General features: G+C 43.4%; 1 protein-coding gene across 1 annotated transcript; it reads left to right on the top strand.

Annotated features, from left to right (window-relative positions):
- Window positions 1-3,361: 3,361 nt before the first annotated feature.
- Window positions 3,362-15,679, top strand: LOC146638107 (uncharacterized). The gene is made up of 2 exons (XM_085374598.1): window positions 3,362-4,363; window positions 15,503-15,679. The coding sequence occupies exons 1-2, from the start codon at window positions 3,362-3,364 to the stop codon at window positions 15,677-15,679; spliced, it is 1,179 nt and encodes a 392-aa protein (XP_085230724.1).
- Window positions 15,680-16,888: the final 1,209 nt, after the last annotated feature.

Raw genomic sequence — 16,888 nt, 5'->3', positions numbered from 1 at the left:
AAAACAACAACCATTACAAAAACAACATGTTTTGTCATCTGAATGAATGAAAACTTCCATTCTCGACCTCATAGTGTCTTCATAGTGTCAACCTCCTTAAACTGTCTTTGCTTGATCAGAGTTACAGCACAGGGTTTTTGCCAAAGAAGTACAACATGTGGATAAGTGCTCATTCAAGTTGTTCTAATCCTTGGCTTCTGCCCTAATAAAATCCCTTTAATGGGAAATTATCATAATCTGAAACTGTTGTGTGGCAGTAACATGCTGAGAGGTGGGAAGCTTGAAGTTTTTCTGTTGTATGCTTTGATACATTTCAGCTTAGACAACACAATAATCAGCAGTATTGTGTTGGTGATTTCAGAATTCTTCTACAGTTAAGTATAGGTTCGGTTTTGGTTCCTCACAAAGAAGCAGAGACAAGCATTCACACCTACAGACAATTTGTGTGTCTCCTTATCCTCCGCGTCTTTAGACTGTGGGAGAATACCCAGATGGACATGAAATATGCTGGCTGTAAGGTGACAAAGCTAACCACTGAGCAACCACACCATAGTAACATTTAACCCGAGATGATTAAAAGTAAATGTATCTCTCCTGCTGCTCCTTGTACCTCCACTTTCCTACTTTCCACTGAACAGAGTAAAAGAGTCATCCAATCCATTTTCCTCTCCACCACGTAGTGCTGTTAGCGGTGAAACAAGCTGTTGCTCTCTCTTTTTGTTGTCTCGTTTTCATTACAAGACAGATTCTTGGCATTTTCAAATAATCTTTATCTTTTGTTTCATTGAAATAAACGTAATACATCGAGAGTAAAGTGTTTTATTCCACATTCAAGTTTGTCACTCAACACAATAGCTGAACCAAAACTGAATTTCCTGTAGACACATTATCAATAGAGATTTTTGACAGCAGTTGATGTCTGGCTGAGATGACATCCCACATGTTGTGAACTCCTGTTCATATTAAAGAACAGTGTTTTTAAAAGAAAAGAAGTTAACACTTTTTTGTTCATGTTGTTGAACTAACTAGAATGTACTACAATGCGGTCAACACCTGGCCATGTTCTTGTGTAAGAGATATAGCACTTCTTTTTGCCTCTGGCTGGTTAAACAATCTCTAAGTTTTATAGAGAATGGTCTTAAAAAGAAAATATCTAGTGAGCAAGAATGCCTTATTCATGGAAGAGGTCAGAGGAGAATGGTGAGACTGCTTGATGCTGATAGAAAGGCAACAGTAACTGAAGAAATTAGTCTTGCAGCAAAGGTATGCAGAAGAGCACCTCTGAATGTGCAACACATCAAACCATGATGTAAATTACATGAGGGTACACTGGGTGCCACTCTGCTCAGCCAAGAATAGAAACCTGTTCTTGACTGACAGGACAGCTACGATGGGCTCACAAATTTGGACAATAGAAGGTTGGAAAAACATCGTCTGGTCTGATATATCTCGATTTCTGCTGCAACTTGGGACATTAGGGTCAGAATTTGATGTAAACAACATAAAATCATGGATTCACCCTGCCTTGTATCAGTGATTAAGGCTGCTGCTGGTGGTTTAATAGTGTGGATAATAATAATTTATTGTCACACTTTGGGCCCCTTAGTACCAGCTGAGTATAATTTAAACACCGCTGCCTATTAGAATTGTTGCTGACCATGTGCATCCCTTTATGACTTCGGTGTACCCATTTTCCACTGGCTGCTTCCAGCAGGATAACACGCCATGTCACAAAGCTCAAATTATCTCAAACTGCGTTCTTGAACATGGCAGTGCATTTCACTGAACTAAAATAGAGCACCTTTGGGACGGTGTGGAGTGGGAGATCACATCATGGATGTTCTGCTGCAACTGTGTAATGGTATCATGTCAATATGGAACAAAATCTCTAAAGACTCTTTCCAGCACCCGATAAAGCGATGCCATGAAGAATTTTAGGTAATAAGGGGTCCAACTTTGTGCTAGAAAGCTGTTCTGAGTAGATGCCTGAATGGAAATATAGGAAATCTATAGAAGATAAATAAATATGCTTTTTGTGAGACATACAGGTGATTTTAGGGCACAGAAAGTTGTTTGTGAAAAGTGCAATTATAATCACAAACAAGAAAATAGCTTTTTTCCCCTCAGAATGATTTGTACACACAGTATTATAAGGGCATGGTGAAACACACCGTACGTTTGTGGCTTACTCATAAAAATAGAAGAAAAATTACTTTGATTATAAAGATGTGTATGTGTGAAAAGGCTAGTTCATTCCATGTCTGCCTTGTATTTGATTTCTTGGATTTAATGTCACATGGAAAAAGGGTGAACAATTTATGTGTTCACTTGAAAAACAAACTGTGCCACAAATAATTAGTTCCCCTGGGGGAAGTGGTTTGTAAAATGCCCCCCGCACTTCAATTTGGATTCGTTTTCACTTTATTTCACATTTTCACTTGAATTTTGAAACCTTTACACCAATTAAAGTAAGATACTGGTTGGTTTTAAAAAATCTATTTTTTACAAAAGAACATTTCCCAGCCTCTGACTGCATACATTTTTGTAACCTTGCACTATTGTTGATTGTGGCAGGAAAATCACTATAATGTGTGGTTCTTTTTCCTTCTTGCAGTGACCTGGTAGTGCGACTGTTCATTAGTCAAATGAGGGTCACCTGTGCTTGATGCCTTGTTGCTTTTAAAGGCTGGCCTACATACTGTCATGGTCCTGGGCCATGTGGGCCCAGTATTCTTAGTTTTCATGTATTTTTGTATTTTGTTCCTTATTTAGGCCATGTTTTCTGAGTTGCCCTGTTGTGTTGTTCCCTAAGTGTTTTCCCTTCATGGCTCTCTCCCCCCTGTGTGCCCTCTATGTATTTATGAGCCCTCGTCTCCCTTTGTGGTTGTTTCATGTTTCCCCAGCCTGTTACGTCTGTGTTTCCCCGTGCTCTCTCTCTCCTCCTGTCTGAACCTCTGTGCCTGTACATGTCATGTTCAGTTCACCCCGCCCTGTCTCGTTATGATTATCAGTGTCACCTGTGTTCCCCGTGTGTGCCCACTTTCCTCGTTTACCCTCTGTGTATTTCTGTCTGAGTCTCCCTCTGTTCGGCGTCGTGTTCTCCCTCATGTTGTGTGTAATTCTCCCCGTGGTTCGGTTCCCTTGTACAGTTCATGCTTTAGTTTTCCCAGTTTTAGTTTATTTGTATTGCCTCCCGTGGCCAGCAATAAAGCTGTGTTTTTGAGTTTATCCCCGTGTCTGCGAATCTGCATCTTGGGTCCTTCCCCTGCCTGCCACACAACGTATCATGACAGAAGAACACGACCACAACATGGACCCAGCAGTTCACAACCCCTCCGCGGACCTCCAGTACGATCTGACCATGTCAGACCCAGCGGACAGTCCGGACGAGATTGGGGAGGAGCTGCAACGGCTCTGCCGGCTCATGACGCGCATCTGTGGGTGCACGGACCCCAGAGTGGTGTCCACCGGGTTGGCGGCCATTGACGCAATCCTCCAGCAAGCGCCACAGCTCCGGCGGTTTCCCCAGCTTTTTGAGGCGTTCGACTCTCTGGCCCCCCTGAAGGAGGAGCTTCGCGCCCGCACGCTGGCCCAGAGGGTGTTAAACGCCGCCTCCGCACCTACGACTCCGACCCGCAAACGGTTGTCGTTGCCGCTGCCTCGCGAGCCGGAGGCAGTCAGAGTAGGGACTCTGAGGCTCACCGCTGCACCGCCATCAACTCACAGTTCGTCTCCGCCACTGTCAAACTACATAGCCCAGCGCACCGAGATGGTGGAGGCCACAGATTTCGACGACGATGAGCGACAGCAGGTATTGCTAGCCTTACGGGAGGACGAGCTTCGTTGGAAGCCCTGGCTCATTTCAGAGGAGGAACTCACACCTGTTGCACCGCCTCGGACCAGCCGCTCGCCCTCCCCACACTGCTCAGACTTTACTTCGCCTGCCTCTTTTCTGGCAAGGATGTGGGCGGACGACGAGGAGATCGCCGCCACATCACCCTCTGCTTCGGTGACTCCAGCATCCATCGTACACACTTCCAGAAAGAACCGGCGTCAGCGCCGCCGTCGCGCACTGCTACGTCCTGTCTCGCCCTCCACGAAGCGTCCCACGGACGCTGTGGGGGTCCTGGACGTCGATCACGAGGGGCAGCAGCACGCCGCAGGCGCACAGCTAGTGGAAGAGTTCGGGAGGGAGCCGTGGCTCGCTCCTGATCATGACGAGCGCTCTTTCCGGGGGACTCGACTGGCTCTTGGGGGTCCCCGGAGTTGCCAGGGACTTCCACCGCTCACCCCGCCCGCTTCCACGGATAAAAAGAAGCGGCACTCTCGCCACCGGCACCCTGAGCCTGCCATTTCTCGGACAGTTTTTTCTGAGCCTGCTCCTTTTCCTGCTCGTGTTTCTCCTCCCAGGTCAGTTCAGTTAGCTCCCTCGCAGCCACCCTCAGTTCAGTTAGCTCCCTCGCAGCCACCCTCAGTTCAGTTAGCTCCCTCGCAGCCACCCTCAGTTCAGTTAGCTCCCTCGCAGCCACCCTCAGTTCAGTTAGCTCCCTCGCAGCCACCCTCAGTTCAGTTAGCTCCCTCGCAGCCACCCTCAGTCCAGTTAGCTCCCTCGCAGCCACCCTCAGTTCAGTTAGCTCCCTCGCAGCCACCCTCAGTTCAGTTAGCTCCAGTGCCGTCTGTAGCGCAGGCCCCGTTAGCTCCAGTGCCGCCTGTAGCGCAGGCCCCAGTAGCTCCAGTGCCGCCTGTAGCGCAGGCCCCAGTAGCTCCAGTGCCGCCTGTAGCGCAGGCCCCAGTAGCTCCAGTGCCGCCTGTAGCGCAGGCCCCAGTAGCTCCAGTGCCGCCTGTAGCGCAGGCCCCAGTAGCTCCAGTGCCGCCTGTAGCGCAGGCCCCAGTAGCTCCAGTGCCGCCTGTAGCGCAGGCCCCAGTAGCTCCAGTGCCGCCTGTAGCGCAGGCCCCGATAGCAGTACGGTCCGCTGGTCAGCTTAACATCCAGCCAGGGGTCTCAAATCTCTCTGGCTCTGCATCAGCTCCTGCTGGGAGCTCGGATGAGCTCATCCAGGACTCCGCGGCTCCCACGCCGCCATCTACCTCGTCAGCTGGAGGGTCCGAGGGGCCCGTTCAGCCTCCTGTCTCCGCTGGAGGGTCCGAGGGGCCCGTTCAGCAACCTTCCTCGTCAGCTGGGGGTTCAGGAGAACCGCACCAGCCTCATGCCACGTCAGCTGGAGGGTCCGAGGGGCCCGTTCAGCCTCCTGTCTCCGCTGGAGGGTCCGAGGGGCCCGTTCAGCAACCTTCCTCGTCAGCTGGGGGTTCAGGAGAACCGCACCAGCCTCATGCCACGTCAGCTGGAGGGTCCGAGGGGCCCGTCCAGCCACCTTCTGCTACGCCTGGCTCAGCCTGTGCTTCGTCAGCTGCAGCTCCGGCCTGTGCTTCGTCAGCTGCAGCTCCGGCCTGTGCTTCGTCCGCTGCAGCTCCGGCCTGTGCTTCGTCCGCTGCAGCCTCAGAGCCTTCATCCTCTGCAGCCTCAGAGCCTTCATCCTCTGCAGCCTCAGAGCCTTCATCCTCTGCAGCCTCAGAGCCTTCATCCTCTGCAGCCTCAGAGCCTTCATCCTCTGCAGCCTCAGAGCCTTCATCCTCGCCCGGTCCGGCCTCTGCATCAGCTGCTCCTGCTCCGCCTGGTCCAGCTCCGGGCCCAGCCTCAGAGTCTTCGTCCTCGTCTGGCCCTGCCTCAGAGTCTTCGTCCTCGTCTGGCCCTGCCTCCGAGTCTTCGTCCTCGTCTGGCCCTGCCTCCGAGTCTTCGTCCTCGTCTGGTCCTGCCTCCGAGTCTTCGTCCTCGTCTGGTCCTGCCTCCGAGTCTTCGTCCTCGTCTGGTCCTGCCTCCGAGTCTTCGTCCTCGTCTGGTCCTGCCTCCGAGTCTTCGTCCTCGTCTGGTCCTGCCTCCGAGTCTTCGTCCTCGTCTGGTCCTGCCTCCGAGTCTTCGTCCTCGTCTGGTCCAGCCTCCGAGTCTTCGTCCTCGTCTGGTCCAGCCTCCGAGTCTTCGTCCTCGTCTGGTCCAGCCTCCGAGTCTTCGTCCGCTGCAGCCTCCTCAGAGCCTTCGTCCGCTGCAGCCTCAGCCTGTGCTTCGCCTGGTCCCGCCTCGACTGGTCCTGTGCCCACCGGGCCTCGGCCAGTACGCCTGACACTGGAGAGCCGCCGCCGCTGCCTTGCGCGCGGCCGGCCCCCTGAACTGCTCCGTCGTCGTCTCCTTCGCCGCCGCCGCTGCCTTCCGCGCGGCCGGCCCCCTGAACTGTATATTTCTGTCTGAGTCTCCCTCTGTTCGGCGTCGTGTTCTCCCTCATGTTGTGTGTAATTCTCCCCGTGGTTCGGTTCCCTTGTACAGTTCATGCTTTAGTTTTCCCAGTTTTAGTTTATTTGTATTGCCTCCCGTGGCCAGCAATAAAGCTGTGTTTTTGAGTTTATCCCCGTGTCTGCGAATCTGCATCTTGGGTCCTTCCCCTGCCTGCCACACAACGTATCATGACACATACAGCATCTTTTCCACTCAACCAAACAATTCAGCCCCCCAGCATGAGCCCTTCCTTCTTGTAGTCTGAACTATCAGAGTTACTACACCTAGATACACACTAGGGTACACCCTTTTAATATTTTTAACACTATTATGTTGGAGCTCCTGAGTGCAATTTTTCTTCCATATTTACTTGACATGATTTCAGTTTAATAAACTACAGCAACAGCTCTTTAATCATATTCAAAGGCCAAGTCAGGCAGTTCAAAAGTGCACATTAATAACTAGGGAACTCCGTCATCAAGTTTCTGGGTCTGAGCCTGCCGGTGCCTTTTCTTTTTAGATTATACACGATGTCTTTTTTTCTCTTCTCCACAGCTTTTTTCCATGTTTCCTCTATTTGCTTCCTTCCACATTTCCGACACGCATTTTAGGCTACTTGCTGATTGCAGTGTCTGTCTTTTAGTGTGTTATTTGGCCAGCCTCAAACACTATAACCTATTCTTACCATAAAGCCATTCCCAGCATACTTCCACAAGTCCATCCATTTAAACATGAAATAGAATTTCTAATTGCTCTGCAGAATAGTACATGCAGCTTTTACCTGCTCTAACAACAATATCAGCAGGAGGCATTATTTGTCTCAACCTTCCAAAACCGCTACTGATCACTGTTGGAAAATAATTGTTTTTGAGGTGACACAGCTTTGAATGGGTTTGTTCTCTGTTTTTATACTGGAATACATTTAAGAAAGGATATTTTGGCAGTCAGTATGGACAGGAGGATCCGTTTAACAAATCAAGAGCAGACCCCTTTAATGCTTGTTTATGTCCACTGACAACTATACCAAGATCATTACTAGTTTTGTTTGTTTTGTTTTTTTGCCTTGGTCATGCATTCAATTAAATACCAGTGACTGGCCAACATAACTACACACAACTGTGCTGTTGTTTAACAGCACAGTTGTGTGTTTTTTCCAATGCCCATTCAAGCAGAGCTCTCTATTATAATGTTCAGCAAGACAGTGTGTGGTGAAGTGATTCATGTGGAGCAGTTAGATTCATGTCGAGTTACATGTGTAGCAGTGAACTACAGTAAGTGATACCATCCGTTTGTTTGTTTGTTTGTTTGTTTGTTTGTTTGTTTTTCCCTCTCAGAAGAAAGCAGTTTGTTAATTTAATGGGACGTATGATGACATCATATTCCTTTTCAAATGAGTTTTCCCCATATATTATAGAATCATCATTTTGAATTTGTTTTCTCTATTTATTGTTTGACAGTGACTTTGCAGAGTCATAGGTAATGGTGGTAATAGGTATGTATTTACTTTCTTTATAAATATTGACCTTTGGCAGTTGCCCTGGCTTTGGTAGTAAAGACTTGTTTATCTTTTGTTCTGGAAACTCACAATTATCTTTTTTCTACCACAGTGTAATAAAGCTCCACAAGGGATTAACAACACTGATCCTCTTATGTAAATGTACAACATAAGTACAGCTAGTGTTTTATTCTTGACCAACCTTGCTGCTGAGGATGGTAATTGATAAGAATTTAGCTATTCCAGTTCCATTATCAATATCACTCATCAGTTCTCTTTGGGTTCTCAATGGCTCCGTTTTGAGAGTTGTCACCTCTAAACGGCATATCTAAGACATTACATTTGTAAAAAATTAAGTACATGCTGTGTAGTGAAATGTTTCTGCATGTTGGAGGTATTTCCGCTCTTTTTTGTGATCATTGTTGGTTATTACTTAAAAAGAAGTAATGTATTATAGATTACCCATTTATTTTCTTAAAGGTAATACAGCACATCCTTAATTACTCTCAGAAGAAAGGGTTTTTTGTAATTCAACTCGTTACATTACCTTCACATTATCTCATAATGTCATTTAACAATATAAGCCTATAGACCACAGTCCCACACACCACACAACTCCCTATCCTAATAAAGACACTCATGATATTTCTCTTAGTGTTTAGGTATGAACACAAAGCCAACAACACAAAGCAAAGATGAAAACCAGCACAAAGAGATGTCGGTAATCGCTCAGCTGTTATATCTCTTGACTAGCTTGACTAGCTTTCTTTCTTTCGGATTCTTGACTAGCTTAGCATTAGCATGCTGTCTATGCAGGTGTTTGCAAAGAGCTGAAGTTGTGTTAGCAACATAATGCAGTTATTTCTGTCCTGGATGCAGTTTGAACCTTGCCATCACGCTGTCATCCTTTTGTGCAATAATGTAAATAAATAAAAGTAAATAAGGTAATGTACATATCCACAAAGTAGGTTGTTCTATTCCCCTTCTCCAGCACATGAATTGAAATTGGCTGATTCTAATGCAAGTGGAACCAATAAGTGCAAGTAGACTAACAATTCCAAGGAAATGAACTACTGTGAACTGGTTCTCTACAAGAACTACAAGACTGTGGAAGACATTTGAGCACAGTTAACTGATTATCATGTTCAAGAAAGTAGTTTGAGATGATCTGAGCACTGTGATATCATGCATTATCCTGTTGGAGGCAGCCATTAGAAATTTATTACACTGGACAGCTGGACAAACTATGCTTGACTTCTAAAAGACCTAAAGTATGCCAAGAAAATATCCCCTACACTATTACACCACCAGCCTGAACTACTGATGGGCAAAACAGAGCCATACTTCGATGCTGTTTATGCCAGATGTTCTGACAGTTGTGGCACCCAATGTGGTCTCTGCTGCTGTACCCTATCTGCTTCAAGCTTTGTGTTGTACATGCAGAGATTTTTTAAGCAGTCTGACCATTCTCCTCTGACCTCTGCCATCAACAAGGTATTTTTTCCCAGAACTGCAACTCACTGGATATTTTCTATTTTCAGATCATCTCTATAAACCTTAGAGATGACTGTGCAGGAAAATCCCAGTAGATCAGCACTTTCTAAAATACTCCAAAAACTCCTCAAGTCATGTTAATCACCTTATTCTGGTAGTCAGTTTGCACTTGAGCATGTTGTCTTGACTATTCCTCATGCATTGAGTTGCCTTCCTGTGACTGCCTGATTAGATATTTAGGTTAAGATGCAGCTGATCACAAAGTGGGCAATGGGCATAACCTTGGGTTGTCCTCTTCTGTTACTTGAACAAGATATGGGGAGCAGCTCTGTATTTGCCCTCAGTGGTTTAAAGCTAGCATCACATTAATTCTAAATTTGGCAAAGTAGCTCACAGACATGATTTCTAGGCAGATCACCGCCTCACATTTAATCTGTTTCTTATTCATTTGGTAATATAATTCATATTTTGCTATCAAACGTCCACCTCTACAGCTGAATGGCTGTGATTAATTATGAAAGAACTTGTAACATGCAGATAAAATTGTCTTCTACCGCCTATAGTGGTAGAAGACAACTCTTTAGTGGCATGTGGATTCTTTCAATAACCATTTCCATGGGTGAGAACGGAGCAAATTCAGATATTATGTTTTAGGTCACATCAAATTTGAATGGATGAAAGAAGTCCCAGACTTGCATGTATTTCCCTATATACTGAAGACAAATATGATTTATTGTGACTGCACAAAATTCAGTGTGATAGTCATTCTCATGTTTTAATTCCCACTTTGGTGTTGTGCATTATGGGTTTTTAATGACACCTCGGGCGCTTTTCCACTTTTCAGTGAATCATCTAATGTGGCTGAAGACATCACAGCTGTACGGTAAATTGCTTTTTTGACTTAACTGTAACTTCACTATTACCATCAGACTTGTGTACATGCTATTGTCAGACAACTGTTTTACTTTTTGCTTGATTTTTTATTATAATGTAATATTCAGAGTTCTCCAGTGGTATAGAGTCTTTTGGTGATAATGATACAAGAAAAAGAAGTAGCAGAAGTATCTCTTAGTTTAAAAACTGTAGCTATATTATCCATTTAAAGAAAGCTCTTTGATTATTAATAAGTGAGTGAACGCAGCACAAATTAGCTGAACTCCTGACACATTCCTCAGAAGCCTGAGAGCCTTAGAAAATGGTTTAATAATTTCCTTTCTTGTGCTTTTGTAAGGATTAGTGATGCACTTATTTTGTTCACATAGTGAACCACATATCTACGTATGTGTTATATTTTTTTCCTCCCATTCACCTACACAAATTTTAATAAAAAGGTTCAAACGCACTTTGTTCTTCTCATTTTGATGAAACTGTGAACAAATTTTAAGACTCTGTTGTCTGAGATATCTAACATAATGTTAGTTTTTGTATAACTGCGTAAAAAATAATTTATTCCACCGCAATGTTTTTTAAAAAGGAAAACAATATTTTATAACTCCTCACATTAAGTTTCAAACTAAGAGCTGTGAAATCTCAAAATATATCTGGCAACAGTTTCATTTAAGATTTTGTTTTTGTTTTCTGTAAATTTATTAATAGTCTTTAGGTAACATGCACAAAATTTCCATGTCTTAAAACACCCTAATCTAGTTGTTATTAATTGTTATCCACTTTTTCCCACATATGCAGTTCAGAGTCACAGTGGGGCTGGATACACCCTGGACAATTCTGTGTCAGCCAGTCTGTTGCAGGGCTGACACAAAGATAAACAACCATTCATGGTCACATTCACACCTGCAACCAATTTAGAATCACTAATAAATTTAACAAGCATGTCTTTGTGGGATAAAGTTCCCAGAGAGAACCCACACAGGCACAGGGAAGTGTGCAAATTCAGATGGGTACAGGACCTTCTTGCCGTAAGGCAACAGTGCCAATAGCTGCAACACTATGCCACCATTTTATTAGGCCACTGTGGGTTCTTTGGGGGGTTTTTTTTTTTTGAGATGCCCTGTATTTGGACATAATATAGTTGATAATGAAATAATATAATGATTTAATAGCACGACTTCTCTAAGTGGACACCCAGGTTTAATAAAAAGGGCACAGGGTACCAGCCTAAAGCTTTAATATATGGAACCTTCATCTCTTTATAATCCAGCAATGCATAAAAAACCCTGCCAGACAGGCATCCATGGCTTACAGCCATTACTCTTAAACTTGTCAAAAAGTACCTTTAAACCTGCTTAATAATAATAATAATGGATACTTTATTGATCCCCATGGGGAAATTACTTGTTTTTCTCTGCATTTGACCCATTCACTCAGTGAAGCAGTGGGCAGCCCACTAAGCAGGCGCCCGGGGAGCAGTGTGTAGGGACGGTACCTTGCTCAGGGGTACCTCAGGGTAGCCGTTAAGTGGATTCGAACCGCCGACCTTCCGATCATGGGGTGACCACTTTACCTACTGAGCTATCCTTGCCCCTTAATAAAGCAAACTGACAACCTTGACATCGAGAGAAAAATTAATGTTCAGCTGTTTTCAAAGAAGGTGTTGGTCAACTTCAGCTTGGCCACTGCATCAGGTGAAGTTCAGTAAGTTGGGTATACTTCTATTGCTGAGGCAGGTGAATGACCCCAAGGTATCAAGGTAAATCTGACTTAAAAGATAATATGCCTTTGGAAAGGTCCAATCAGAGTCCAGACCATAAAGATTCTGTGGAATTCCCTCAAGGGTCGTTCACAGCAGACAACCTAAAAATAAAAGTGAATTGAAGCAGTTCTGTAAGGAAGAATATTCCAAAGTGATTCCTGAACTTTGTGTAGCAACCAGAAACACTTTTTCTTGAGGGTATTTCTCTCAAAGGAGGTTTGAGTAGTAATCAAAACAAACAAGGTGCAGTTGCATTTTTAAATATTACATTGCATTTGGCTTTCAACTGCATTATGCTTGTCTGCTCTTGTTACATAAACAAACATATGATCACAATTTACAGGTAGTTAACCTATAAATTCCATACGGTGCTAATACCCAGTGAGATAATTCTAATATACGTGCACACATCTTTACACCACTGCTTCCCTTTATATCTTGGCCACAAGATATAAAGGGAAGTATAGCTGTATACAGCACACACTATGCTATTTCTATTCCAAGGACCTTCTGAACCCTTTCAGGCTAAATTTCCTTTCAGACAAAAACCAGCACTGTGTCATGTCGTGAGCAGAAATCTAAGGAACCAACCACAGAGAGAAAGGCCTCTTGTGCAGCCAGATCAGAGCTTAACTATCAGGCACCCTGCCAGGACAGCTGCACCCGTTTGGAAGACTTGCAGTCATTGCCATGAGGTACCTTTAGAGAGGCGTTTGATTCATGAATATTGCTGCCTAACCAGAAAGATGAAGCAGAAAGAGGTTTAGACTAGTGCAGAGCAAGGCTGCCCACAGCTAGAGATGGGAACACCAGGCATCATGGTCAACCAGAGCAGAAGACAACCTTTTTCTAGTTCAGGTTCAGTAGCTGGTCAGTGTTGTAAAGCAACTTACAAAGGATCATACTATGATAGCACTTCTTATATGTTAAAAGAAATCCACCCTATTGCTGACCATATTATTTCTGGGCAGTTACTGGTTTCAGTTCTTTTTACATACCTGAAAACAATTATTTTAACAGCCATATATTTTACTACTTTGAGGAGATAAATGTTTGAATTTTCAAATTCAGTGGATGTGATTCCTGCTTGAGCTTGTGAATTAAATACTCTGATATCTTTTGATTGCTTTTCACTGGTTACCACTTAAATCATGAATACAGACAGGTTGTTAAATGCCACAAAAAATGTTACATTAATTGAATTAATTGAAAAAAGAACCCCATAAAATTTTACTGTGCTTTATATGTCCTGTATCCAGAATGTTTTAAACTCATGTCTGTGTGGTGTGCATTTGCTTTGACTTTCACAAGAAACCCAAATTAGCCATTTCTTAAGTTGATCTTTCATACATTATATTTTCATCCAACAAAGCTATAACATCTACCACAAATATGTAAACTGTGAGCAGTGGGAACAGAAATTGTGTGACAGCAATATTAAATTAGCGGTGTGGAAGTGTAATATTCCACTCAACAGTATTATAAAATGTGATGTCATATTCTCATTTTTCAGAAAGAGGTCAGTAATATTTCTATTGACTTAAGCTGAAAAAGGAACTAACAGTAGTATTTTTTTCATACAGTCAGCTGCGTGTTCTGTGTTCTTCTTAAATAAGCATGTTGTGATAGTCTTCACATCACAGTGGATTTTCCCCCTACCATTTTTACTTTCATGTGAATGCACATATTCCTTAAATGTGAAATATTCAGTCTTCTCATCACTGTGTCATGTTGATAAAAACTAAATCTGTGCAGCTTTCTACTTCACCATTTTACTGCTAAAAATCAGTAGTATATAAACTCTCCAGGAGGCTGGGTTATGTCTATCACTCTTTAAAAAATAAATCTTTTTATTAAGGTAACTGTGCTTAAAAAACTGTAAATATAATTTATCTTTGAAGCTGTTCTGAAGGAGGAACGAGGTTGCTCATTTAAATTAGACTAAATCCACACATTCCATTTGTTTCACTGTGTTTCCCTTAAATGTCTAAGATTAGACAAAAACCCCTGGGTACCACATGAGTTATTCATGAACAGAGGAACTGCACTTGGCACCTAGTATTCAAATGAAAGGAGCATCACAGATGAATACTAAATGGGGAAGTCAACAGTAGTGTCCCAAGAAATTTAGACTCTTTGCAGAAGCTGTTGGATGTGAACTACTGGAATGATTTACAAATATATAAACAAACATTAATAACAAGAAAACAAAAATCCCCAAAATGTTTTACATCTTTGTTAAATTACTGCAGTTAGAGAACAAAGTCAGAAAAGTCCACAGGTAAACACTGTAGGCAATAAAACTAATTGAGAGTTGGTATCTGAAATGCAAAATTGTCTAATGCTAATTATCTTGCAGATCAGACTACTTTTTCTTCCATGCAGAAGAAACCAAAATGTTCAAAAAACATATCGTTTTGATAATTTTGTATCTTCTTTTACTGTGGGCATATCCCGCAGTATAATTGATGAACACACTCACATTTTTATCATCTGCAGTATTTTAGAAAATTATGGTGTTTCTTGACTAAACAAATAAGCATCATTTAAAAACCTCTCTTCTTTTTTAAAAAAACATATCTCATTTGCCTCAGAGCTGAACATAAATTGGGCAAAGTAGAGCTTATGTCCCCATGTAACTCTATGGTCAAATGAGGACTTGGATTCAGCACGAGTAAAAAATAGATACATAAATAAATAAATAAATAACCCCATCTACAAACAGAAAAAGAAATGCGTATCAAAACAGGGCAATATGTTGGGTTTGTGATACTTAAGTGAGATTACATAAATGAAGCCACTCAGATTAAAATTACTCTTTGCATGTTACTATCAGATCTCGAAATAAATGTAAACATATTAATATTTATATGGCTCGTTTTTATGAGTAGACAGCGAATTTGAATAAAAATGCAAAAGTTGAACATAAAGTGCTCTATAATAACCTGTGTGTGTGTGTGTGTGTGTGTGTGTGTCTCTTGACTTCAACACAGAAACAACAAAACAAGATCAACATGTATACATGTGTGATCATTCATGTTGGTAAAATGACATGAAGATTACCAACATGATGCACATAAAAGCATCAAACATACTTGAAAACTGTTTCAAGTTGGCAGGAAAAGCATATATTCATGCTTTCAGAGTTCTAAAGTCATTTTACATAACAAGATGGCGCCAGTGTTCACGGCAAGCCGTCTCCTCCGTTTTTGTTTGTTGTTTATTGTCCTTCTCTCTATGTGCTGCCCTGATGTCTCCACGTTACTTGTCTATGATCGCCAAACTCTTTTGAATCTCCGGCCTTTGGACTACCAGACACAAGATTTTAAATGGAGATCTGACGATCCTCCTCCGCTTTCGAAGGACTTTCCTGATTACCTCCGCCACTTACCATCTACCTTCTCTCAAAGGAAATGTTCACGGAGAAGGGGTAAACGTGGCGGCATCCGTGTTCGTATCAAGGCCCTTTTAAAGTCCTATGTTGCAATAAATGATCGCTATTCTACAAACATTTTGTCATGTATTTCTGCCCTCCGAGACCATGCTAACTTCAGACTGTTCTGTCATCGCTGGATTCGCCCTGTCGGACCTTATGGTTACCTGGACCTCCCAGCTGATCTTCCACCCGGTCGGTGCTGGGTGCGGTCCTCCAGAGGAGGCGCGAATCTCGGCAACCTTCGCCTGCTGCGGCGTTCTCCTACCAGTAACAGTGTGACCACTCTCCGTATGGCCTTATTAAATACAAGGTCACTGACGAATAAGACTTTTATTTTAAATGACCTTATTCTATCGTCGGGACTGGATTTCTTATTCCTGACGGAAACTTGGCTTCGCCCCGGCGAACTTTTTCCCTTCTCGGAGCTGCTCCCACCTGACTATGCTTTTATTAGCTCACCCCGGACCACTGGAAGAGGTGGAGGGCTAGCTTCAGTTTTTAAAAACAAACTTCGATGTCGGCAGCTGCCACCTGTTCTGTACCGCAGTTTCGAGGTGCAGTTATTGGAAGTGAACTGCGTCCCCTCCATCCTCTGCGCTGTGGTGTATCGTCCCCCGAAACTTATTAAGGATTTTCTTCCAGAATTTGCTGATCTACTGGGGAGCCTAGTGCCACGTTATAACCGTATATTAATTGTTGGTGACTTCAACATTCATGTTTGCTGTGAGGACAGTTCGCTAGCTAAGGATTTCCTCGCTCTTATTAGCACCCTCAATTTCACCCAGTGGGTAAGTGAACCAACTCACACTAAAGGTCATATACTTGATTTGGTACTATCTTATGGTCTGGATATTTGCATCACGGACATAGAGGACTTTGGGATTTCAGATCACTTTCCGGTTTTGTTTAATACTGTAGCGAGCGATGTGGATTTGAACAGTGATGGCCCTGTGCGGCAATCGCGCACGATTAACTCCCAGTCAATCGCCCACTTCATTGATGCTTTCCTTGACTCTCCCCTCTCTGATGCTAACTGTAATGGGGTTTTATCAGCGGATGAGCTTGCTAACCTCTTTTATACTACATGCGCTGACATCCTTAATTCTGTGGCACCTCTGAGAATTAAACGTGCCAAATCCTCACAACCCTGGCTAAATGATACTACTCGCGCCCTTAGGCGTGAATGTCGTCGTGCTGAAAGAAAATGGAGGAAAGACAAACTCCACGTCTCTCTGGACATCCTCCAAAATTGTCTATCTAAGTATCAAAAGTCTGTTAAAGCTGCCAAATCTGCCTTTTTGTCTAGCATTATTATGACTAATAGCCACAACCCCCGAGCACTTTTTAATACTTTTAATTCTGTGATAAACCCTTGCACTACCACTTATAGGGATGCCTCCCCTGCTCTTTGTGATAAATTCTTAAAGTATTTCTCTGATAAAATCTCAGCTCTAAGGGCTTCTCATCCATCTCACCCATCATCAGTTT

Source organism: Diplotaxodon limnothrissa, linkage group LG2 (genome assembly GCF_057381915.1).
Source record: "Diplotaxodon limnothrissa isolate DT_005_m linkage group LG2, D_limnothrissa_male_GT1.1, whole genome shotgun sequence".
Lineage (NCBI taxonomy): Eukaryota > Metazoa > Chordata > Actinopteri > Cichliformes > Cichlidae > Diplotaxodon > Diplotaxodon limnothrissa.
Note: the sequence above shows the minus strand (reverse complement) of the source record. Positions and strands in the feature narration are given on the sequence as shown.

Bases quoted from the DNA above. Each gene is read 5' to 3' on its own strand.
- LOC146638107 (XM_085374598.1), top strand. From the start codon at position 3,362: ATGTCAGACCCAGCGGACAGTCCGGACGAGATTGGGGAGGAGCTGCAA. The intron at 4,364-15,502 runs GTTTTTTCTGAG...CTGCCCTCCGAG, and splicing joins AGCCTGCCATTTCTCGGACA to ACCATGCTAACTTCAGACTG.